Raw genomic sequence first — 26460 nt, 5'->3', positions numbered from 1 at the left:
ATAGTAGAGGGAGATAGGCAAGGAGGTCAGGAGGAAAAAGGACGATGCCAATGTACGTATGAGAGCCAAAGCTCAGTTCTGTTCTAAATGAGGTCTTCCTCCCTCCATCCCCTCCAAACACACACATACTATACAGTCCTCCTCCTCATTAAGGACACAGTGTGAATATCTTTGCTGTCAAGAGGAGGCTGAAATGCTTATCCACCAAACACAAGAGAATGAGAGCAGAATCCAGGGCCCAGAGGCACCCACCCCCAAGATATGAGACGACAAACAATACTCCCAGAGAAAAACCCTAGAAATCCTGGATTGAACCACAAGAACACCTCAATTCCTTTATCGATGATTTCAAAACATGCTACATCCTGGAACCCCAGAGACAGTCTGCCAGGAAACTAGGAAACAGGGTTAGTCAGACAGAGGGAGAATTTAGAATTGCCTGGAATGAAATAACTGCCTTGTCCCAAGAGACAAGATGCAATTCAAGGCAGTTAAGGGTGCCTCCAGAGAACTGTGTAGGAAAATTTCTCTTGATTGAACTGGATTGAGGGTGGGGGGAGGGGGAGGGCACAAATGGAGGGTCAGCAATCCCCAGTCTTTGAGCTCCAAAAAGGAAAATAATGAAATATTTTTCACATTAGGAGGTGTCTTTGGGTTATCTAGTTTAATTCGCCAGCTGAAGTAGGGATTAGTAGCTATTGCCCTAAGGTTAGTGAAAAGGAAAGGGATCAGTCTCTTGATTGGCAAACATTTATTACTTGCTATTAGTGCTCACTATGAGCCAGGTACTATGGTAAGCACTGGGTTATAAAGGCCACACACACACAGAGTCCCTGCCCTTAAGGAACTTACATGCTATTAAGAGGGAGGTCGTGTATACATATCAGTATTAGTAACGGACAGACACCGAAGAACTGGAACTTACCCCAGAGCAGAGTGAGCAGATGGGCCTTAGGAATGAGGGTGAGGGAATACAGGGCCCCGAAGTGTAGCAGGGTCATCAGGATGACATTCCTCCAGACTATGCCCTGTCGGGCTGGCGCCTTCCCGCTATCCCCGTCCTGGATTCCTTCCTGGGCTGCCCATTCTAGAGGGCTTTCTGCGCTCTCCTTGAGAAAGGCAGCCTTCTCTGGAGCCAGCCCACAGCCAGCCTGTGGCCCCGGCATGGTTGGAGGGGGGGGATAAGACAGTAAAGCAGCAGCTCCAATGACTCCCTCTAGCCTCTAGGTTGGGCTTTAGGGTTTCCGTTTTCTGGTTCAAACAGCAATAGCCATCTCCTCTCTTTTCGGGATGCCAAGACTTGCCTTTTTCTTTTGTATTATCTTTAGATGGGGAGGGAGGGAGGTTGCCTATGAATACAAATCTTAGAGCTCAGCATCTGTTGCTAGTTTCCCATCCTTGCTGCTGCTGCTGCTGCTGCTGCTGCTGCTGCCTGGGTCAAAGCTGAAATCCGCACAGAAACAGAAATGGGGGAGAAGGAAAGGGAGGGGGAGGCAGGTAGGGAGCAGAGAGGGAGGGAGTTGTGGGAAGGGAGAAAAGAGAGAGTAGGGAGGAGGGGGAGGGATGGAGGAGAGAGAGGCAGGGAGCGCACACTAAAAAGACCTACATAGCTGTAACCAATCAGGATGACATGAGATGCTCTTAAAGAGAAAGCACTTTGGTCTCATCACTGAGCGCAGCTCCCTGCAACCGGGAGGCCCAAGCTTAGCCTGTGTCCCTACGAAACTCCTATCACACCTTCAGTTGCCATCATCACCTCAAGCCGTTAGGGACAATGGCATGGCTTGGGGGTCAAGAGGATGGAGGGCAAGAAACAGGAAAGCCTGTCATTGACTGGTTGGTGGGCTGGTCAAACATCTTATCACATGCTTTAAATGGGATCTGCCCATCAGAGGATTAAAAATCTAGACCTCAAAGGTTCTCTAATAGCTGCCTAATTCAATCCCCTCACTTTATAGATAAGGAAACTTATGCCCAGAACGAAGCCGTTCCTTGAGCGGGTTGAGCCAGGATTTGCAAGCAGGACCTCTGACTCCAAATCCGACCCTTTTGACACTGCATTACTCTAGGTCCCTATGGCAATAGCCTTTGAAGGCAGCTATGGGTGTTATGTGAGTTTCATAAGCTAGAGCTGGGAAGAGCCAGGTAAGAGGTTTTGTTATTGTTCAATCATTTCAGTCGTATCCTACTCTTCATATGACCCCATTTGGGGTTTTCTTGATAAAGAAACTGGAGTAGTTTGCCATTTCCTTTTCCAGCTCATTTTACAGATGAAGAAACTGAGGTAAACAAGGTTAAGTGACTCGCCCAGGGTCACACAGCTAGTAAGTGTCAAGTGCTTGGTCTGAGGCCGGATTTGAATTCAGGTCCTCCTGACTCCAGAGCCTGTGCTCTATCCACTGCGCCACCTAGCTGCCCCTCAAAGTTATTCTTAAAACAATACTGCTGATACTGTATAGAACGTTCTCTTGGTTCTGCTCGTTTCACTCTTCATTATTTTTGGTGGTCTCTCCATGCTTTTCTAAAGTCATTGAGCTCATCATTTCTTATAGCAGAGTAATATTCCATCATGAACATAAACCACGCTTTGTTTAGCCATTCCCCAATTGACAGGCATCTCTGCAATTTCCAGTTCTTTGCCACTACAAAGAGAGCTGCTATAAATATTTTAGAACATGTAGGTTCTTTTCCATTTTCCCTAATACTCTTGAGAAACAGACCTAACAGTGGTGTTGCTGGCTCAATGGATATAGGCAGTTTAATAACTCTTTGGGCATAATTCCAAGATCTTTCTCTAAAGTGGTTGGATCAGCTCACAGATCCACCAACAATGAGTTAAGGTCCCAATTTTTCCTATAAGCTCGGTTTGAAAGCTCTTCATAATGTACCCCCGATGTACTTTTCCAGCCTCGTTATACATTACCACCCTTCCTACACTCCGCAGTTTAGCCAAACTGTTCTTCCTGTTGTTCTTTCTACATGACCTCCCACAGTCTGTCCTTATATAAAAAGGTTAAGGACCCCTGCTTCCTGGTGATGGATGGAACCTTCAACTAGGGAGATCAAGAACCGTGGAAGGGAGATTGCCTTTAGCCCAGTTCTTGTTGTTCAGTCATTTTGGTTGTGTGTGATTTTCCCTGGCATGGGGTCTCTCCAGGACCCCATTTGGGGTCTTCTTGGCAAAGATATGGGAGTGCTTTGACATTGCCTTCTCCAGTTCATTTTAGAGATGAGGAAACTGAGGCAAACAAGATTAAGTGACTTGCCCAGGGTCACAAAGCTAGTAAGTGTCCAAGGCCAGGTTTGAACACATGAACATGAGTCTTCCTGATTCCAAGCCCAGTGCTCTGGGGCTCTTTATGAGTTCCTATTGACTGACTGTGGGACAACCTCTCCATTCTTTGTCAAAGCCCCAGCTTATGTTGAAATAGTCTAGAAGCAGACATGTGCTCAATGTCACTAGAGAAGGCAGTCTTAGATTAAGGAAGAAGACCTATCCTCTTTGAGGGTGAGAAAAATAATTAAGTGACATCTGGGGGATGCTTCAGATAGTGAAGAGACTGATTTTCTAGCAGGCCTTGATTGTCTCTAAAGGAGACAGAGGCTGAACAAAACCACAAGGTCTGACCAATCAGAGCTAATCATTTAAGGCAACTTTCTTTGCAGAGGAGAGGAAATCCATTCTGACAATAGCTTGTGCCCTGTTAAAGGGGAGGGTGTGGACAATTGCACCCACAGCAGATTGTACTCAATACAAACCATATGCCCCCAGGGTGACAGTGGCTCTTAGATTAGGATGATTGCAAAGAGATGGTGCTAAATGCTAGAAAGGCAACCTCCATTACTGAAGGAAAATTGGTTTCAGGATAGTGTCAAGCCAGTCAAAAATTAAAAACCCCTCTGCTTTCAGGCAGAAGAGGGTTAGCTTCGTCCCACCTTTAAGTAAAGAACAATTTGTGAATGGGGATTTAAAACAGTCCAGGAGGGCAAATGTGCCCCTTCATTTACTCTCCAGAGTAGGAACCAAGTTACAGCACATTATAATTTAGGGAAGAGGTTTTCTGGGTATTCTGGGAAGAAACACGTACGGCAGGTAAGAATTCAGAGGTAGTCAGAATAGGCCTTTCTCCTTCTCTCTTCATGCATTTAGTTACAGAATCACATAATGTTAAAGCTAAAGGGATCTTAGACACCACCCCGTCCAGTCCTTTCATTTTACAGATGAAGAAATCAAAGCCCTTTCAACAGAGCCATAACTAGGAATTTTGACATCTGTGGCAAGGGCTGCAAACCAACTCTGGGTCAGAAGCTATGGACATTTTTAGTCACTTTATTTGTCTAATTCCAAATTGCCCTCAAGAATGGTTGAACCAATACCCAACTCCACATGCAATGTACTTATGGGCAATGTAGCTGCTGGGCCTGTACCCCAAAGATATCAAAGAAAGAGGAAAAGGGCTCATGTGTACAAAAAATATAGCAACTTTTGAGGTAGCCAAGTATTGGAAACTGAGGGGATGCCCATCAACTGGGGAATGGTTGAACAAGTTATTGTCATTGAATGTGATGGAATACTATCGTGTTGTAAGAAATGATAAAGAGTGGGCAGCTAGGTGGTGCAGTGGATAGAGCACAGGTCCTGAAGTCAGGAGGACCTGAGTTCAAATCCAGCCTCAGACCAAACACTTGACACTTACTAGCTGTGTGACCCTCAGCAAGTCACTTAACCCCAATTGTCAGGAAGGAAGGAAGGAAGGAAGGAAGGAAGGAAGGAAGGAAGGAAGGAAGGAAGGAAGGAAGGAAGGAAGGAAGGAAGAAATGATAAAGAGGAAGGTTTCAGAGAAACCTGGGAAGACTTGAATATGCTCATGCAAAGTGAAGTGTGCAGAACCAAAAGAACAATTAATATAATAACAACATTGTGAAGATAATCAACTTTGAAAGATTTAGGAACTCTGATCAAAACAATGACCAACCATAATTCCAGAGGTCTCCTGATAAAACTTGCTATCCTCCTCCAGACAGAGAGGCGTTGGATTCAGATGAAGCTAATTTGTTTGCTTGTTTATTTTGGATGTGGCTAATTTTCTGCTTGTCTGTAGATATTTGTAGCAAGGTTTGTTTTTCTTGCTTTTTCGTGGGAGGGGAAGGGGAAAGGCAGATTAGGAGAATGGTGGTACCTTTGACAAAACTGAAGAAGTTTTGAAGAATAGTGGGTTTAGGGGCAAAGGTAATAGGTCTTATTTTGGATATGTAGAATTTGAAACTCCTGGAACATCCAGACAGAGATATGCAGCAGCCAACTGAAGAACAATAGACCAAAATTATTGATAAATACTGACGTATTTTTTAAATCCTCACAAAAAAGACTAAATATCGAAAAAATTACTCCCTAAAACTACTTTGAATTTTATCAGAAATACAAGGATAGTTCACCATTAAGAAAATAATTAGTGCAATTTTATATGTGTGTGTGTGTGTGTGTATAAAATAATTAAATCCATATGATTATATCACTACTTCCCCAGAAAGGGCTCTGATGAAGCACCCTACTCATTCATGCTAAAAACAAACAAGCAAACAACAACAACAAAACACCCTGACTAAAAAGAATAGGTATAGAAAAGCCATTTTAGTATGATAAAAAGTATATATCTTAACTTTAAAAAAAACAGGCAGTATTTGCAATAGGGAAATACACTAGCACAGTGTTTCTTAATTTTTTGTGAGGTGATAGACTCCTTTGACAATTCAGTGGAATTCTTCTCAGAGTAACGTTTTTAAATGCATAGGGAGTAAGACACCTGACATGTCACATGGGGGTATTGTTGTGTGGCTCAAAGGGTGGCAGAACAGACATCTCTAGCCTCTTCTCCCCCCACCCTTCTCCAAGGGAGACTTTAACTCCTGTCAGAAGGGGAAGCAGGAAGTTGGGGCCACTCTGCTCTCCTCAGAGAGAGGAGCTACCAGGCTAGAATTATATCCATCTGCTCTTTTAAATATTGTTAGTCCAGGGGATGTAGTTTTCAGGTTCGTAGCTACATTTCTGATCACTGTTCATCCATTAATGGGGAAAAAAGGACCCTTAGCTTTATATTCAAGGCTTGACTTGCTTCCCACCAAATACCTGTTCCACAAAGAACACACATATAGCAGGTAGCAAAGAAACCCCAACATTATTATTTTACATAGCTGATAGCAAAAAGAATTCAGAACATATACATAGGAGAATATGTACCAGATAACACAAAGTGCCTTCACTCCCACTGGGAATGAGATAACTCAGCTTAACCAAGAAAGAGGGAGGGGCAGGAGGGAGGGAGAAAATTTGGTACTTAAAATTTACATGTAAAATTTTTTTAAAAAATTGACATGTAATTGGGAAATATTTAATTAAATAAAAATGATTTTTAAAAGTAAAATCTTTGTCACAGGGTCAGGTTCGATTGGTACAGGATGTGGAGGGAAAATATTTGGAAGTTATTGTGATTACAAGCAAAAAAAGCATTAATAAAAGAGTAAAAATAAGTTAGTGGAACAAGTTCAGGGAGACCCTGCGACATTTAGGGCACTTTACAGGGACTCTCAGTCCCCGTATGCTGTGTTTCTTAAGCCTGAGAGAGGAGAAAGCTTGGCATTCTCTCAACCTGTGAGAGTGTAATACATGGCTTTCCCACCAGGTGGTGCTCTACCCAAGCCACTGGTCAAGTCTTAACCAAGTCCATCTGGTACATGGTCTAACAGCCTCCTCTGAAGTTGCCCCATGTAGCCATGAAATTCACTACTAAGTAGTTAAAAACTCATGCCGGTTAGATTAGACATTTAAACTAGGAGATGATGTGAAATATAGCTCAAAAGAATATTCAGAATAGGAATCTATGTCTCTACTCCCACACTGCCCTTGAAATCTACCAAGGAAGTGGCCACATTCACAGGACACTGTACTTGGCTTAAGTGTGGCTACATTTATTGAATATAGCAAAAATGAAAGGAAAAGAAATTTAAGGGGCGGCAAGGTGGTGCAATGGATAGAGCACCAGCCCTGGAGTCAGGAAGACCTGAGTTCAAATCCGGCTTCAGACACTTGACACTTATTAGCTGTGTGACCCTGGCAAGTCATTTAACCCCATTGCCTAGCGCACAAAAAAAAAAAAAAAGAAATTTAAAATTTCAACATGCAGCCCTCTTTCACCAACCAAGATCTCTTAAAATCTCCACATCTGGCGCTTGTAGAAATGAGTCAATTAAAAATATTTATTCAATACTGCACAATGGTCAACTTTGAATGACTGAGCTATTCTCAGCAATACAACGATCCAAGATAATTCCAAAGGACTTATGATGAAAAATGCCATCCATCTCCAGAGAAAGAACTAATGGAGTCTGAATGCAGATAGAAGCACCCTTTTTAAAACTTAATTTATTTTTCTTTTCTTTTCTTTTCTTTTTTGCAGAGGGGTGGTGTTTTCTTTCACAACATGGCCATATAGAAATACGTTTTGCATGAATGAACGTGTATAATCTATATCAAATTGCTTGCCTTCTCAAGCGGGGGGGGGGAGGAAAGGACAAAGAGAATTTGGAACTCAGAATTTTTTAAAATGATGTTAAAAATTATTACATGTAATTGGAAAAAAGAAAATATAAAACTTTTCATATATATATGCATATATACATACATAGTGCCTATTATGTGCCAGGCACAGGGGATTCAGGTATAAAGAATGAAGCAATTCCTCTCAAAGAGTTCACATTGTAATGGGGGAGACAAGTGCATATAAAAATATATGTGACATAAATATAAAATGAATCCATATAAATATGTTGGTGTTGTTCAGTGGTTTCCAGTTGTGTACAAGTCTTCTTGACCCCATTTGGGTTTTTTTTGGCAAAGATACTGGAATGGTTTGCATTTCCTTCTCCAGCTCATTTTCCAGATTAGGAAACTGAGGCAATGGGGTTAAGTGACTTGCCTAGGATCACATAGCTAGTAAGTGTCTGAGGCCAGATTTGAGCTCACAAAGATAAGTCTTCCTGACTCTACATCTGGTACTCTAGCTACTGCATCACCTATATGCCTCAGTCTGTACAAAATAGTTAAATTCAAGGGGAGACGAGGGAATTCACAATTGGAGGGGATAAAAAAAAGGCATTGTGTAGAAGACAGTGTTTGTGCTTCAGTTTAAACAAAGAAATGGACTCTATGAAGCTGAAGTAAAGAGTGAACACATTCCAGGCGTGGGAGTCAGTCAGTGCCAAGGCATCGGGACAGAATGTTGGATGTGAGGAACAGAGAGATGGCTGGCCTGGGTAAATCACAAAGTGCAGAAGGAAGAGGGATGTCTAACAAGGCTGGAAAAGATATTTGCTTTAGGTTGCATTGACCTTTAAAAGCTAAACAGAAGAATTGATGTGTTGGTTTTTTTCCCCTACAAGCAGTAGGGAGTCACTGGAAATAAGGGAAAGATATGGTCAGATCTGTCCTCAAGAAAACTTTCTTTGGCAACAGTGTGACGAATGGACTGGAGGCTTGAGGCAAGGAGACCATTGGAAGGTTGGTGCAATAATCTAGAGGAGAAGTGATGAAGATCAAAAGAAAGGGTTGAGTGTCTGGAATCTCCCTTACAGGTCCAAGATTATACTATATGGGAGCTGTCTTCTCCATCTCATCAGCCAATGGAATTTTTAATAGCTATCAGTTCTTACCGCTGCAGACTTGCCTCCACTTCATCTCCGTCATCTGGGTCTATAGTGACGTGGATTTGGGGAGCACTGGTCTCATGTCACGGCAACAATGGCAAGCAATGGCCACTGCCTCCGTGGGAATTAGAGGATTATAGGGAGATAGATTTGACCCTGGAAGGAACGTTAGAGATCACCCAGTCCGACCTCTTAGATTGTCATTGAAGAAAATGAGGCCCAACCCATGTAGACCAACTCCCAGATCATTTTATAGATGAGGAAACTGAGGCCCAGAGATTAGCCCAAGGCCATCTAGGAAATAAATGGCAGACCTGGGATTCAAATTCCAATGATTCCAAATTCCATGTTCACATCCTTTCCACAGTGGTGGGAAATGAGACCTTTGAGGCCTGTAAACATTCACAAAGAAATAGTCACTTCCTGATGGCCAACAATTTTGTTTCCCCTTGTGAGGACTCATAGGGTTCCTTCAACTCCCCACAGAGATAAAATGGCAGCAGGCATCTATAACACAAGATACAAAATTAAGAAGAGATGACGCTCTCTGATCTAAACCAACTGTGGCATCTCAATTGTGGGACAGAAATGATTTTTAAATATCATTAATGCCATTGGTAGACTCCTCAAGATCATATCTTGTAATGAAGGCAAGTTTCTTGGCCCTTTGGAAGAAGGATCTGACACCTAAACAATTGTATCTTTATTAGTTTTTCTATTCTGTGACCTCTTCTTGATTTATGCCAAAATGTCAGCTGGAAATTTGGTTCTTCAAGCTTGAGATCTCCAGTGAACTTCATGAAGGTCTCTAGGACCCAATACAAAGTCCTCTTTTTGGCATTTAATAGCCTTCACCAACTTTTTTTAAAAGTAAAATATACATTTTTACTTAGAATTAAAACAAGTATTTCAGTATCACAAACACAGTACTAAATGTCAAGAAATATGCTGCTAATTTGGAGTCAGCCTTTATTTGCATAATCACAACATGTGGACAAATCTACCTTCTTTAGGTGTATTATACATTGCCTACATGCTCTCTACAGTCTAGCCAAACTATTCCTCACTCCCCAAACTCAATCTCCCACCTCCAAGCCTTTGCTCAGGTTGTCCTCTGTACCTGGAATGTTCAACCTTCTCATGTGCATCTCCTAGAATTAAACCTTAGTTTCCTTCAAAACGCAGTTCACACATTATCTCCTAGATGAGGTCGCTCATGATTCCCCCCAGTTTTCTTTTGTATTTGTTTTGTATGTATGTACATATAAATAGATGTATATATTTGTGTATATATGTATATATGTGTGTGTGTGTATATATATATATACACATATATATATATATACATATATATATATTTTTTTTTATGTTGTCTCCCTAGTAATCTCCCAGAAGGTAAGGGATTCCAAAAATGTCTGCTGATTGGTTGCTATAAGAAAGGATACCATTCTTCTGAATTAAGAAGATGGAAATGCAAATTGATAAACAAAAGTTAGGCACTCATGCTAGAGGCTGAGGAGGATATGAGGTTTAGTTAACTGAGACAAAGGCTTACGCTTGGAGAATTTCACGGAGGAAAGATTCTAAACTAGGATGAACCACATGATTCAACAAGGTGTTCCTTAGATTTTTCAGAAATGAGGGCCCCTTCTAATTTAAAAAAAAAATGTAGTTACCCACATGAGAACAAACTACAATTTTAGCATCCATTGAGGAAATACAAAATAACCAAGAGCTACTAAGAACTCAGTTAATGCTTGTAGATGAATGTGTATTTATTAATCACGAGTTGCCCATATATACTTGGGAAATAGTAATATACATAGGTCCGGGACATGTACTCAGTCTCCAGTGGAGAGAGCGCTGGACTCAGGGTCAGGAAGACTTGAGTTTTCAGACACCTTTAACCATGGTCATCCTGGTCATTTAACCATCTCAGCCTCAGTTTCCTCATCTATAAAATGGAAATAATAATAGTGCCTATCTTCCAGGGTTGTTATGAGGCTCAAATGAGATTGTCCATGTAAAGTGCTTTGCAAACCTTAAAGCACTATAAAAACCCCTCTGTTATTGTTATTTATTATTATTATTATTATTATTATTATTATTATTATTGCTACACATCTCATCGGTGCAAGTACCCTCTTCAGCAATGCAGGCCCAACCTGTCTATGCTTTTTCATCATGTCCTGTGTAAATTTTGTCCTTGCTTTTCCACTAATGTCTCTCAGAGGGTCTGTGAGATTGTGGGCAAGGTACCAGGAAGGGACATAAGCACCCCAAAGACTATGAATCAGGCTACTTATTACTCAAAGGTATGTAAGTGTGGCTTTCCCAGTCTTCAGTGTCATGGGTTCACAAATTAATTGTGTCTTGGGCATACAGTGGGACGCATATTCCACTCAAGAGCTCGGGTATCTGGGTCATTTCCTTCGTATCTGAATGCTGTTGCTAGGAAGATTCAGAAGGTCTGGGTAGGAGGGAAATGTTAAGGGTAATCAATCAGTGGGGGATCTGGAAAGTAACCCACCTTCCCCTTGCCTCATCGACCACAAGAGCATTATGGTTAGGAAAGATGCTAAGCTTGCATATGTGGATTACTGAAGTTCGCTAAAACTGATAATTTGCTAACTTTGCATTACTTGCCTAAATGGAGCTCACCAAGCCAGTTATTGGGTACACAGGAACTTCACGGTACATAAGTGGGTCAATCAGTGGTCAAACAGAGTCACTTCTGTCAGCTTGGGACTAACAATAGGCCGGTCCTTATGTTAACTGATAAAACAGCATGGTGATACAAGTCAGGAAGACTCATCTTCCTGAGTTCAAATCTGGCATCAGAAACTGTGTAACCCTGGGTAAGTCACTTACTCAGCTTTCTCACCTGTAAAATAAGCTGGAGAAGGAAATGGCAAACCACTCCAGTATCTTTGCCAAGAAAACCTCAAATGGGGTCACGAAGAGTCAGGCATTACTGAAACGACTGAACAACAGTAAAAAAAAAAAGCACACGGAAAATTGGGGAGATGCAGACTTGGACTTTACATGCAGATGAAAGAAACACCACTGCTTCAGGGAATCAGCCTGCAACTAGTGAGGAAGAAAAATCAGTTATTAATTCAACTTCTCAGTGATAGAAAGCTGTAAGAGATGAGCTCTTTTGTTAGACTGAGCCGTCCTTAAAACCAAGTCTGAAATGTTTAAAATTTTCTGGGAGTAGACAGTCAGTTTCCTGAACACTGTGAGAAGCTGCCAAGGTTATCTTTGGAATGTGAGTAGTATTAATCAACAAATATGAAAGCATGATGCTAGGTGCTGGGGATGCTGTGAAAACAAAAACAACAGTTCCTACCCACAAAGAGCTTACTACAGTTTATTGGGGACAAGAAAATAAATACACACTAGATACAAGGTAATTTCTGGGGATAGGACACTAGCAGCTGGCCTGAGGATGAGAAAAGATTTGCTGTGGCAGGGGCATCTGAGTTGAGCTAGAAGGAAGCTGGCAGAGGTGAGGAGGGAGTGGATTCCAGGCATGGAACAGAAAGGCATGGGGGGTGAGATGGAATGCCGTGAAACGGGGACTAGTGAGTGCATGAAGAACAGCTGTAACACCCCCTGGAAAGGCAGTCTGGAGCCAGATTATGATTACATGCCAAGGTCATTCCCAGAGCAATACTAGGCCTGGGTGTAGAATGTCCAGTTATAATGATTCCAGGTGGGATCCCCACAATGGTAAAGTCCAGAGCTTTGCAAACTCTAAAGTGCGATATAAATAGCTATCACAGCATGATTAATAGACATCTGACTTACAACTTTGCAAAGTTTTTGGTCATTTGTAAAACAGTCATATTGGGCACACCTGTTGGGAAGATTCCTTCACAGGTTTGTAAATTCAAAGCCGGAAGGGGCCTTAGAGACTTCTTAGTATGACCCCTTCATTTTCCAGATGAGGAAAATGAGGTCTAGGAGGTTAAATGACTTGCCCAAGATCACAGTGCTAGTAAATGGCAGAATGAGGATTTGAAGTCAAGCCTGCTGATTACTAATCTTAAAATTCTTCCCATCACACCAATCTACCTCAAGTCTTCTGCCAAAACACACTGGAAGTCTTCAGTACCTAGGGCCATATATTCTCTTTGGAATTAAAAGATCTGGGATGAGTTCAAAGTCTGACACTCCTTAGCTCTGTGACCTTGATGCTAGTGAGGTATGAAACTGAGAAAACATTACCCCTGCTTTTCTCCTGGGGTCACTATAAGGACGGAGTGCTTGGTAAATGGCATTTCACTAGTAAACACTGTTCCTTGGGCCCTCCACTAAAGTTCTACTGTCCTAGTCAGGTTCTGACCAGCTACCAAAACTTGGAATATGGGCCCATTGACGAGACTCTATGTGAGGCCCAGTCTGGCTCATTTTGAAGGTGAATTTTTCAGCCACAGAAACTCTACAAGTGGTAGGGAATGGACTGAAGGGTCTTACACTGATGAAATCACCCAAACTTGACAATAAAGAGAAACAACCATAAACCTAAAACACAAGGGACCAATCGTTTGATCAGCCTTGAGATTGCCTTATGATCACCCAAATATCATAGAAGCTCAGAAATCTCCTCCAACCCCCTCACTTTACATGAATTGAAGCCAGTTAGGGAAGGGTAAAGCGAGGTCTAAAACTCTTCTGATGGCCACTCCAGTGCTATTCAAAGTGGGAAAGATAAAACACATGAAACCACTCTTAAGATAGGCGTGTAAGGAGTGGTAAAAGCTGGGAGAATCCAGTTCAAGAGTCTGGGATAGAGCTGGGCAGCAAAGTTGGAATAATATTGAGAAGGTGGAGAACATTCATTCATTCATTCATTCAACAATTTATTTCAGGCTAACTAGGAAGGCTGAGCTAATCTGTCATCTACCCTCATTCTAGTCTTAGGGAAGAGGCCAAGGATTCTGATGGGAGATTGTGTGAATTGAGCATGAATGGGAATAAGTAATCCAGCCATCAGAAGGGAGATGGCTATGGCCATAGTCTTTACCCATTTAGTGCTAATAATAATCTAATTTATATAATGCTCTATTGTTTCCAAAGCATTTTCCTCACAACCTTGTGTGGTCACTCATTTACTCTGTATGCCTACTTTGGAACTCAATTTGCAATGTGTTTGCACAAACTTGGAAAGATAAAAGAGCTTTTAAAAATTTACTATCACTCCTGGGAGGGGCAGAAACAAAAGGTGATGAATGGACTTCTTTTGCTGAGGGTAGTCATACGTATTCTTCACACATGGCCATGCATACACCATATCCACTAAATGTGGATTCCTTAAGGGGACGTGAGACATCTGCGTTCCCAACAGTCGCTAAATCTTTGTTGCCCCCAACCTTGCAAAATCACTCAGGTTTCTATGAGAAAGGGCTTGGAAGTGGGGGAAGGGGTAGAGAGCGTCTCCCATTAGTGTGACCTATCGTCTTCTACATACAACTTTTAAAACACATTGTGAGCTCCTTTATTTGTTTTGGCCTTCCTTCACATTCCCAATGCACACCTAGCACAGTGCCTGGCACACAGCAGGCTTGTCACAAATGCTTACCTTGGCAAACAATGCCATGAGTTCTTCACAAGGCCCTGGAGGGCAGGGGCTGCAGCTTTTGGCTTTGGATTGCCAACACAGTGGCTGGAACTTGGCAATATTTGTAACATTTGATTCCATTGGAATTCAGAGTATCAGGAGGCACGGCCCACGGAGGCCACCATCTAGCATGTTGCCAGGACACAAGGAACATGCTGTAAGATGGGAGCTTTGTTTTCCAAGGTCTGTGCCAAGGTGAGGAAGCAGCTGCCGTCTACCGCCTTCACCAGCTATTGGCGATCTCGCTGTTAGCGTAGGTACCCTACTCCATTGGCCAAGGTTAGTCACCACCACACACCCCAAACACTGACTGCAGTGGTGGGGACTCAAGACTCACAGCCCTCAGAGATTTCGTAATCTAATTGGAAAGATGAGTCACTTTTATGCACAATGTCTTCTAGCTCCTCCAAGACTGGTAAGGAATCAATGGGAAATCACCAATCCCAATACAGTTTGATATCTTTATCCAAAACATACTGAATAAGCACAGATACAAGCTACCACCAGAGTTTAAAAGGATGTTTATCATTAACATTTCAATCATTTACAAAGTAGAGCTAAATTTTTATCCTTTGTTTTAGAAAACAATACAAGTTTACCCCTTGAGTATTTTTTTTCTGCTAAGGAAAAATACAGTCTCTTCCCATAAATACTGTGCTTCAATTATCTCCATAACTTAGAATAGATGTTTCAGCAATCAGCTCACCTTTCCTCTGTTCATTTGAGGGGACATGAGCAACAAAGATAAAAAGAAACGGAACAACCCGCCGCCTCCCCTCTCCCCCCAAAACAGAAAGGCGTTTCTGAAAGTAGAAGAATTTTCCACACTTGGCAAAAACTCATCTATCAACCAACGTACACTATTGGGTATACACAGGCAGGTCTAGAACACTATTAGACATTTTAAGAAGTTTTGATTTTTTTAAAATATGAGTTTTTCCAAATGAAAAGTCAGTTTATGTTTCTGACAGGATTTTACAACAGAAGGTTTGACTGTGTGTTTTTGTGCCTTAATATACAGGATGCCCCAAAAGTCTGAGTTAAGTTTTAAACTATAAAATTAAACCATTTAAGCTTAAAACAACTCTGAGACGTTTGGAATGCCCTGTATATTAACCGAAACCAGGACGTTGTTACATTCAGGATTTTAAAACCAGAAACAGAAGAGGCCTTTGTGGCTATCTAGCTATCCTCTTTTCACAAAGGCGGAAAATGAGTCTCAGCTACTCGCCCTATGCCATGCAAGTCATAAAGTGGCAATAATAGTTAGCATTGATATAGTGCTTTAAAGCTTACAAAGTGTTTCCCAAATACGATCTTGTTTGGTCCTCACAACAACCCTGTGAGATAGGTGGGTGCTATTATTATCCCCATTTCCCAGATGAGGAAACTACAGAGGTTAAGTGACTTCTCCCAGGGTCACACAACTATTCAATGTCTGAGGTCAAATCTGAACTCGTGTCTCCCTGACTCAAGGTCCTGTGCTCTGACCCTGAACCACCTAGCTGCTGGGATTTGTTTTACAGTGCCATGATACTCACTTAACTTTGTTGTCTTGGGTCCTGGTATAAATTCATGGGCCCACCAAGCTCTGGAGAGCGGTGAGACATTCATCTGGGCATGGACATAGGGAAACAGAAGGCTGAAATGTCAAATATCTAAATAATGACACCGGGTGGGGGATGGGGGTGCAGCAATTTGCCGTCTTGGCTTAGCCCAGGGTAGGAGGGGGGTGTTTTCTCTGGCAAGACCAAAATACTAGCTTTGGAAATGAGTCATTCCCTCGGGGTGAGGAGTGGCAAAGCCTCCAGAGGTTTCACCACAGTTCCTTGTGAAGGGAAAGTAGGCTAGCAAACTTTTGGTTCTGATTTACCAGGCTAACTGGGCTCAAGTCAGGGATGATCAAAATGAAAATTAAATACAACAGACACGAAACAAAACCTCGGTTGAAAATCTGAACAAAATTTATTAGTGATACTTATTTTGGGACCAAGAATTCTCAAAGTCCAGAGATCTGCTTCAATAGCTCGGCACGAGATGGGTTTTTAACTCTAGGAACCTGTTTTCCCAAAGGCATATTTTAACATCTATCTGTCATTTCAGGCCCAGTCTAGTCAACCTTGGAGTGACTTAGCACTGCAACGCTGACCATCAAGGGATGGCTTGGTTTTGTCCAAAACAACAAACTCTTTACCAAGGCCTGGAGAGGCTGTAACCTATACCAGTAAATAGAGCACTACGCAGATGAAACCATAGATTTATGAAGTATTAGCGTAAGTATATTTTAATGAATTCCTATGTACTGAAACCCGTATATTACCTTCTGGATTTTGGTTATTTGCTCCGATCCAAAATAATGTTTCTTCCTCTCCAAAAGTGAGATTAAACTGAATTTTGGGGTACAATTTAAAAAAAAACTAAACACTAGATATACATAAGATAAGATTATACTTTTAAAATCTGGTTGATATCAAGGAAGTAGAGGAATGTGGAGTAAAATTGGTTTAACCCCTGCTTAATGGGCAACTGAATGCTCTTTTAAAAACAGCACATCAAAGTATTAAAAACCATTTTATTAGTACAATATTTACTTTAGTAGACCACACTATGTGTAACCCATGAAATCTACTATCTGCGGAGAAGAGGAATCATTATGGGCAATAAGAGATTAAGCTAAAGAAAAGCAGGGGGTGCCCTGGAGCTGCTCCACAGTGAGTTCATCGGCAGAAACAGCATCAAGGCTCTCGACTGAATGGCCCCAGAGGCACGCTAGCGGGGACCGACGCCTGATCTGCAGCTGGCACCTTCCTGAGACAGCGGCACTGCAGGCTGCGCCAGGCTGTCCCTCAGACGCCCAGCTTGTTGGCCTGGGTGAGAACCACTTTGAGCACCGGCATGAAGGCCGAGGTCTCACTAAAGTTGCTGTTGCTCACAACGTGTGTGTGGATGTTCAGACCTTCTGTGTAGTTCCGTGTTTCAATGCTCCTCGCCATGTTGTGCAGACCATTGAGGATCGTGGGGGAAAGCTGAAACAAGCACACAGAGTCAGCTCAGCGAAGAACGCCTCCCACAGCCTAGCCCTGGACACCAAAATTAGGCCTGACATCATCCCAACTACAGCAACAAACTGTATTCCTCAAACTAGTCTGTGAGCCTGGGATTTAAGTCCTTAAAACGGACCCAAGCAAATTACCACCCAACTCACTTTCCTGAAGCCATCAACTAGTTTCAATTTTCTATTAATAAAGGAAGCAATGTCAAATTTTGCTAATGAGTGCAAAATGCTAAGTTTTTCCCAACAGAAACTAATTCTTCCATGACTTTGAATCCATACTTGCCTTTAAAAAAATGTTTATGAATGAAAGTAAAGATGTTTCTCATCCCAGACACCTCAATGGCTTCCCACCTAACCCAAGGATCCACACCTCAAGACAGACAGAGGTCCTCGAGCTCACATGACCCTGTGCCTCACTGCCCACAAATTCTCATTTTGGTATACAAAAATCAAAACAGAAAAAAATATCCAAACCAGCAAAACTGCCCCAAATCCTTCAAAATAAATTCCAAAAAGTCCTAATTCTCACCCTCTCTCTCACTAATAGAACAGAGTGCCGGGGAGGGCGTAAACAAGAACAAGGACATGGAAGCCGAGTCTACCGTTGCACATACCAATCTGCTCATTCAGCTACACTAGGCACTCTTTTTTGAACCTCAACTGGCCTGGAAATGGAGTGTCAAGTCTCATAAAAGCAACAAGAAAGATCATTAATTTGGTCTCTGGGAAGCACCACTTTCTCTGCACTGTTTCCTCTTTCAAGCCACAATTAAAACAGAGACTGAGTTCTGGAAAGCATCCTAGACAAGTGTAATAGATGGTTTACATTCACTATTCAAAATAAGGAAAGAGAATTTCTCTTCTCTCTTGCACACCGCCCCCCAAACTACCATCTACACTATAAAAATCCATCTTTTAATTACTGCTATGGCAATTCTATCTCTGAGTCCATTAGAGGGAGGGTCTAATGATACTAACTGTATTACTTATTGACTTGTAAGATCTGGAGGGGCCTTTATAGGATCTGAAGTATCCAATCGCTATCTGAAGTGGAATCCTCTTTGTAACGTCTCTGAAAACAGGCTCCGGCACCTCCCTTCCAAGTGGGACCTCTGATGATGTTTCTATGTTTCTAAGATTATTCAACTTCCACTTGGAAGCTCTAATACTAGGGAATGAATCACCTCCTGGGGAAACCTGTTATATTCTGGACAGTTTTAAAAGGTAAGTTCTCCTTAACTTGGTATGAAATCTGTCTCCTTCTAATTCCTACTAATGGATGCCAATTTTTCTCTTTGGACCAAACAGAACAAATCTGACCCCTCTCCTTCACGCTTCCTACAGGGTCTTGCCCTCCTCAGTTCTTTCTGGTCCCCTCCTCTGGGACTACTTCCAGTCTGTCAATGTCTTTTCTAAAAGGTGACAAACCAGAAGAGAGTTCTCGAGAAGTGGTCTCCAAGGCAATGTATGGTTGATGCTGCCACACAGCATTCCTCACTCTGGGCAATGCCCTGGCATTCCCAGAGCCAAAAGCTGCTCCACCATGCCGCTGACTCTCACTCAGCTGGTGCTCTCCCAAAGCCCAGGGCTCCTTCCCCTCACAGCTTTCCCTGTCTAGCACTTGGGGTCAGAAAAATCAATGGCACAAGGGGAAAATTTCATTTTTCCTCATTCAATTTCACTTCATTAGACTTAGTTAATCATTCCAACCTGTTTACATTTTGGGGGTCTCATTTCTGGCATCCAACTAATTATCCCTGCCAGCTTCATTTCATCTAGAAATCTAACAAACAGGCCCTCCATGTAATTGAATCAGAATGCTGAAGAGCAGGGTATGGCCAAGCACAGAGGGCAGGAAGCTCACAGCACTGTCCTGGAGGACTTCTCTCAGCCTAACCCTGACCCAGCAGGCAGAACTCTGGAATCCACCTCTCTGTTCTTGCAGCCTGGACATGCAGCCCTCTCTGATCCCAAGGAGATCATATGGTTCAGACCAACTTGGTCTGAAACTCAAGCATATGCTAGGTTCGTGGCATTTCCCTGATCTACCAATTTAGTAGATTAAAAAAGAAAACAAGGCTAGGTTAGAATGGCTTGTTCTAATTAAACCCATATAGGCTCAAAGTGATAATTCATTCCCTTTCTTTAGTGAATAAAAAGTCAGGGGAGAGGCTTCTGTGCCAGTAAAAGAAGTTTACCATCATTCTTCTTGGCATACCCCAAAACTTACTGTCTGCTCTCTAAGTTTGTCATACAGAAATTCCAGACGTTTGTTGGCATCATCTAATTTTCTCTTCGTTTGCTGTGGAAGAGGAAAACAGAGTTAAATAATGACAGTGACAGATTTCAACCAAAGAATTTAGTGTACTTCCCAAATTTTTTTTATTTTATAGATAAAATCTTAGAACTCTAGAGCTGGTTATAGCCATTCCCAATAGATAAATGGTCAAAGAAAATGAAAAGGCAGTCCTTGAAAGAAGAAAGCCAAGCTAACCAAAGTCATATGAGAAAAGTTTCAATTCACAAAATTATTTTTGAGCTACCTGGGGTTAAGGTTAAGTGATTTGATCAGGGTCATACAGCCAGTAAGTGTCTGAGGCCAGATTTGAACTCAGGTCCTCCTGAGTCCAGGGAAAATGCTCTAGCCACTGCACCACCTAGCTGCTTCCAATTCATGAATACTCAGACTCAGAGGTACAAAAATATTTAAGCAACGCCTTTTTTTGATAGCAAGAACTGAAAACAAAGGTCATCAGCTGGGCGATGGCTGAACAAAGCACGGCATGAGTACTGCAACACATGGACAAATGCAGACTAGAAAAGGTTGTGTTGTGTCCTGTGTGTATTGGGGGGGGCGGGGCAGTGAGGAGGTGAAGAGGAGAATCAGTGCATTGTGACTCCAGAGTCAAAACGATGGACTGACCCACACAACTTGGCCAACCATCTGCCAGTGACATCAGCCAGAAAAGAAAGCACGTCCCACAAGGGGGATGAGTGAGAAGCAGAGGGAGCAGAGGAGAAAGGGGGCTCCAGGAGCTGGTCCAGGGACAAGAGGAAGAGGTTGCCCAGCTGGGCCCTTCTGGAAGGAGGCCCATGAGTGCAGACAAAGAGCACAGACTCACTCTCCTGGGAATGGGGCAGCTCATGAGTCCCAGCCACACTCTGAGACTGTAAGGCAACAAGAGTGACGGCTATGTCCTAAAGCCCGAGATGAGGTACACACTGCACTGAGGAGGCATCGGATGAGAGCCATGCCAAGAAACCCCTGGCGCAGAGCTCAGAGGAGAGGACTCCCAACCCTCCCACCCCTCCACTGTCCCGTGGCATCACATGGGAACACAGGGATGTGGACATCATTAGAGAGCCACACTGCCAGCCACCAGCCCTCTGTCCTGATCTCTGATGATCATACCAGGGTCTGACCTCTGACTCTCCCAGGAAACAATCAGGATGGAATTGGGACAGAGGCTCTGCCGGAGCAACCTGGTGCGAGTGGTTTTCAATAGGTTTAATGTTGAGGATGTGGACTAGAGGATTCGAGTGAAATGCCTTCCAATTTCCCCAAAAGAATGTGTGTCATAAAATGTAATCCTGGTATTTAATGTGTAATATTCTCTAGGTCAGAAGAGTCAAATGCAACCACAGACCTGCAACATCCCAAGTATATAGCCTGAACCAGATGAAAAGGTACTTGAGAAATATTTAACAAAGCAAATACAAATACATAAAACAGTGAAAAGACAACATTTTGTCAGTACAGAGCCTGCAGAGATCTTCATGGAGGGGTCAGTGGCCCCTATATCTTTTCTGGTTGGAGTGTCCTCCCTAAGTAAAATGAGCTTCTTTTAGCTCTGAACATGGGAGTTTTAAGAAATGCGTCTTGAAGGTCCACTGGCAAGAACTCTCACAGGAACACAGGCATTCAGGATGGTTCTAATATATAAAACATAAGAAAAACACCTACGGGGTCTGTGGCAGAGGCGAGGCATCGCTGAATGAGCTCCTCAAACGTGGTCTTCAGGATGAGATGCTCATCTGGAATGGGCTTCTTGGTAATCTTCTCTGTTGGCAAAGACTGCACATGCTGAAAGACACACAGTTATTTTAAAAGGAATGCAGACCTTCCCTCTATGTGGGCAGACGTGCAAGAACAGGTGTGCACACACATGGACCTCAGGATTCTTGTCAGCGACACCCAAACAACATAGCCTGATCACCCTTCGTGATTTACCCACTGTCTGCCATGGTGGACACAGCATTCAAAATACTACTACGCATACTAGTTGGCAGGCAGAGATACCAAATCCTAGAAACGGCTCAATAAAAAAAAAATGCTACAAATCAGTGTTTTTGGTTGAGGACAATTAAGTGACACGGCATTGTGATTTATACTGGCCAATTCAGGAACAGGCCACGGCTTTAGACAGCTTCCACATGAGTGCACCACGTTCCTGGTACCCAAGACTGCTCTGGGTTTCCAGTGTGGTTCTGAGGGCTTCCTCCTATCCAGACCTAACCCTGATAATACAGGCCTATTCAAGAACTTGGAAAAGTTGAAAGAATTAACCAAGTCTCTGGCCCACACCCAAAATCGTTGTTTCTTGGGCTATGCCTAAAGCAAACATGGCCCTCAGGGTGAGAAGGGGGGGACATCACCTCAAAGGAGGGCAGGAAGCTTCCCAAAGAAGGAGAGGCCACACAGCTCATCATCAAAGTTAGCCATCCATCTAGCAGTTTCCTATTTTAGTTAATTATTCTTGCCAAATAGGGAAAGGACTAGAAATGCTGTTAACACCAAACTTGGAGGACAAACCCTTAGTTATAGTTTCTCCTGCATCTCAAGTCAATCTGAATCACCAAGGGCAGACTTTATGCCTGAAACCTCTTGATTTTCTCCAGCCTGACAATTACGTGTAACTGACCTGAACCCTAGAGGGTGTACTGGGCAGAAACAGGACTGACCGGCTGCACCCTGGGTTGTGTTGGTACATGTTACAAGGCAGCAGGTATTTAGCTGAACGTTTGCAGGATGCAATTTTCCTAATCTGAAGATCTTTGAAAAACAGCAAAATGTTGGCTGGTCCCCACTAAAAGAATCTTTTAATTCCTCACCCACTGCTGTAAGAAGGATCTAAAACTCTGCCACCTCACAAAAGGTGGGCCAAGGGTGAGAATTACTGTCCTGAGGCTCCCATCTGCTCCCCAACAAGACATGATCCCGCTGTTTGATACTGCGACCACATGCTACACGCACAAAGAATGATGGATCCTTTACTTCTGTGGAGCCTCTCAGTGGTCCACACGGACACACATGCTCACCCCAAGTGGTCATATTTTGTGCTGCAAACAAATACAACTTTCTGTTTTTTGTATTTCATAATCCACCTTTCTTTTTGATAACAGTTTCTGTACAGGAACCTGGGACAGAAGAATGCCCTGAAATTGTAGCCAACTTTGAACAAACAGAAAACAGCACAGTGCAGACCTGCAGAAGAGCAAACACCATTGTTGGACCCTGTGCACACAAAGATGCTTATCTCCACAGTTTTTACATATGTGGTTTATATTCGAAGGTCAATACCATGGCTTAGGCGGTTCACATTTGAAAACATCTCAGGCACTTAATCCAAGCATGCTACGTCTAGTTCGACACAAAGGGGAGCCGTCAAACTGGGAAGCAGACTCCTCTGATTACCTGGATGGTGTTTCCAATTGGAGCTCCCGGGGCACCCTCCGTACTAGGCTTTGAGAAAGCTGGTGGGATGGCAGGCTGCAGGGGCTGCTGCATGCCATGGAAGGGGTTCTGCAGGAGGGGCTGGCTCCCCGAGAGATGTGCTTGTTGGAATGGAGCCTGTCCTGAGAGCGGTGCTGGAACAGAGGGCTGCTGGGGCGGCTGCTGCTGCATCTGTGACTGAGGGTCACCCAGAGGGTTCATGATTGGCGAGGTGATGGGTACAGGCGGGGTGAAGTTGTCGGGGATCTTTCAAAAGCCAAAACACAAACACAATAGTAGAATTAAAAAGAATGTTGCCATGCCCTCAGAATGAGAGGGTTGGGCCAGGTGAGAATTTCTAAGGTACGTGTTTAGAATTCGCCTCCCAAGATTTACCTTGTGAGGCTGACGCATTATCACCGGGTGGATTGTACTCAGCAGAGGGTCCGCATGTGCACATTCCTCCAGCCCTGTTCCACTTTATTCTTCCACTCTAAGCCCTCTCTTCTCCAGCCCACAGGGCAAGTCCCTCCCTGAACACACGCTGTGCTCCTACAGACCTCTCTTATATCGGGAATGCCGAGCCCCTCCTCCTCTCCATTTCTTAGGCAGGCCAAATTCAAATCCCAGCCCCTCTAGGAAGGCTTCCTGGATTTCCATGGTCAGTAATGACCTTCCCCTACAATGTATTTTGTCTTGTCCCTCTGAAACTCACTACCGGTATCTCCTGTGATATGGTCCCTACCAGACTGTCAGCTCTGCAAGGAGGAACCAAGTCTTGAATTCATTCTCTCTCTCCTGTCTTGTTAACACCCAGTACTCTGGGCACCTGCACATACAAAGCGTCCAAGTGCTGAACGTTTATTAGGGAACCACTGAATTCAGACTCACTAACCCTACACATCTCAGGAGGCCAACAGATCAGGAGAGGCCACTTCACCTCTGATCATGCTTTATTATTACTACAGGAAGAGCTCAAAGGGTGGGAGAGGCAAAGGGGAAGCCTCAGGGTTGGTGCAGGACCATCTGCTATCAAAGGAGAAAGAGGGCTCCACCTCACTGGGGTTGTTCCAGCAAAGTCCAGAAGACCAACCCTTTGCTGCCCGTGTGGTAGAAGGGATTCCCGTGGGTTACAGGCTGTTCTAGATGGCATCTCAAGACCCTTTCAGTTCCAAGACTCTCCGGTCTGTTTCTCATCTGATTCTGTTTCATCATTTGGCTAAAAGATGGTCCTAATCTCACAATCTTACTGCTTAGCCGCTAAGTGGCTTAATACATCATCGTTCAACTTTTGCTCAGCACTAAACACCCCTAAAAAATCCATCTCTGACATTTCAGAACCTTGTTTTTAGACCATCTGAAAACATGTTTTTGGTCTAAAAAAGGATCCTTAATTCATGGTGCTAACATCAGTACAAGGTCTGCTTATTCCACCTGACAATTTTCATTCCATCCCTGGTTTTAGAGATAGCACTGACATGAACTTTCAACAGACTCGACAGACAATTCTGTTTATAGGGGATATCTATACCATGGGTGGAGGGGGTACAGGGGAGGGCCTGGGGAAGATGTCACTGCTTTCATCTACTACCTTCTTTTTCTTGGGAACTCTGTTCAACGCTGGTGGGTCATTCCAACCATTCTGAGGTCCTGTAACAGAAAATGAAGGCAATTTCCTTTAGGAAAACAAATTGTATTGAACATTAAATGCCAGAGTGCTGGACCTGGGAGTCAGGAAGACCTGGGCTACAATCCTGCCTCAGACACTTACTAGCTGCATGACCCTAAGCAAGACAATTAACTTCTCTGGGCCTCAGTTTCTTCAGCTGCAAAGGAGGGAATCAGACTTCCTGGCCAGCAACAGAAAGAAGACAAGGCTTCTCAACTCTTAATTTGTTTCTGTTTTCTCTGAATAGGACTCTGACACTGGAAATGACAGAGCAAAAACGACTAATGGAGATCATACTCAAGATAAAAGAAGACAGAAAACAGAAAATAGGAGTGATGGGAGAAGAGCAAATATTATCCTGATTTTCAAAAAAGAGAATAGAGTCTGCACACAACAATCCAATGAATTTGAAAACTGGGAAAATTCTAGAATGGATCTTCCAACTAGGAGATGAACCTAATTTACCTAAATTTTAGCAATGCTTTTGGTAAAGTATGTCATATGACTTTTGCATCCTAAAAACAAAAAACTTTACTTAAAAACATAAAAACCATTCTTAGCTCTCCAGGTTGTATGCCAGCAGGTGGTGGGCCAATTCCAGCTCTGTGAGGGTATTAGAAGGGAAGGATTTGACCTGTTCTGCTTGGTCCCAGAGGGAGGAAACAGGAACAGTGGGAGAAGGTGCTGAGAAGCCAACACTTGCTGGTGACGAGAGCTGGCCCACAGTGGCACAACATTGTGCAGCAGGCGCGGGGCCCCTCTCATCAGAAAGGATCACCACATTCCCTTCTGACTCTCAGAGTCTGTGTTTCTAAGGCCTCTGAGATCTGTTTCCAGCTCTAAATTCTGCTCCAACCTACAGGAAAAGTCCCAAACATGGGGCCTGTCAACTGAACTGCACAGTCCTCTCTGACACTAAAGCAGCTCTTGTGACAATCTGGTCTTCAAAATTAATTCTATTTAAATAGACAGAACAGAGCTGTGTCTGAAGCTGTTGATGCAAAGTGAAGTGAGAAGCAGTAGGAGGATCATTGTGCACAATAAATAAAGACAGAAAAGGTAAGCACTGACTTGGGGTTTCACTAAAAGTTTCCACCAAGTGCTTTATACACACTATCTTGCCCATTACACTGTCTTTGAGCTAAGCAGGGCAATAATCATTATTCCCTTTCAGAGATGAAGAAACTGATGATAGCCAACGTTAAGTGAGAAGCCTAAGGCTCTGCAACTGTGAGAGGCAGGCCTCAGATCCAGGTCGCTCAGTTCCATGTCCAGCACTCTGTCCACCACACCCCACTACCTCTTGAGAAGGAAATTACTATCTCAAAAATCCTCTTCCTGAAACATTACCCTGAAAATAATTTTAGAACCTCTGCTCAATATAATTTAGATATTATGAAAAAAAATCTGCAAGACAGAGGTAGTTAGAAAGTCTATGGTTATTATATAAACTCAATCAGTTTTAGAATTTGATTCATTCAGATAGTCCAATGCAAAACAAGATTGCTCTGATTTAGGATTTGATCAGTTTGGAAATTCACATGCATTATGGGAATGTCTATTCATTAATTTCATTTGATGATCTAAAGATTCCAAAAGACGTATTCTACATCCAATTCACCTTCCAACAAAGACGCCTGGTCTTGAGTAGACTGATTTTCTGCAAACAAAATGTTTAGGTCACTCAAATAATACAC

General features: G+C 43.0%; 2 protein-coding genes across 11 annotated transcripts in view; both read right to left on the bottom strand.

The window, feature by feature from the left end:
• SCD5 (stearoyl-CoA desaturase 5) overlaps positions 1 to 1636 on the bottom strand; it is an 85709-nt gene extending 84073 nt beyond the window's left edge. The window contains exon 1 of the mRNA XM_020988410.2: positions 926 to 1636. Coding sequence (XP_020844069.1) covers positions 926 to 1166 — 241 coding nt within the window. The 5' untranslated portion in view covers positions 1167 to 1636. The remainder of the gene's footprint in view (positions 1 to 925) is intronic.
• Positions 1637 to 16268: 14632 nt separating this feature from the next.
• The window catches only part of SEC31A (SEC31 homolog A, COPII component), a 73319-nt gene continuing 63127 nt past the window's right edge, over positions 16269 to 26460 (bottom strand). For 6 of the 10 annotated variants that reach the window (XM_020988415.2, XM_020988416.2, XM_020988420.2 and 3 more), the window contains 5 exons: positions 24686 to 24744; positions 23077 to 23361; positions 21346 to 21465; positions 19612 to 19683; positions 16269 to 17352 (listed from right to left, as the gene is read on the bottom strand). In XM_020988415.2, the coding sequence (XP_020844074.1) occupies positions 17173 to 17352; positions 19612 to 19683; positions 21346 to 21465; positions 23077 to 23361; positions 24686 to 24744 (716 nt within the window). In that variant the 3' untranslated portion in view covers positions 16269 to 17172. Of the gene's footprint in view, positions 17353 to 19611; positions 19684 to 21345; positions 21466 to 23076; positions 23362 to 24685; positions 24745 to 26384; positions 26424 to 26460 lie in introns of all 10 variants that reach the window. The other 4 variants (XM_020988411.2, XM_020988412.2, XM_020988413.2 and 1 more) reach the window with 1 other exon arrangement.

Source organism: Phascolarctos cinereus, unplaced genomic scaffold (genome assembly GCF_003287225.1).
Source record: "Phascolarctos cinereus isolate Bilbo 61053 unplaced genomic scaffold, phaCin_HiC Scaffold_9;HRSCAF=440, whole genome shotgun sequence".
Lineage (NCBI taxonomy): Eukaryota > Metazoa > Chordata > Mammalia > Diprotodontia > Phascolarctidae > Phascolarctos > Phascolarctos cinereus.
The sequence above is the reverse complement of the archived record's forward strand: the minus strand, read 5'-3'. Positions and strand labels throughout refer to the sequence as shown.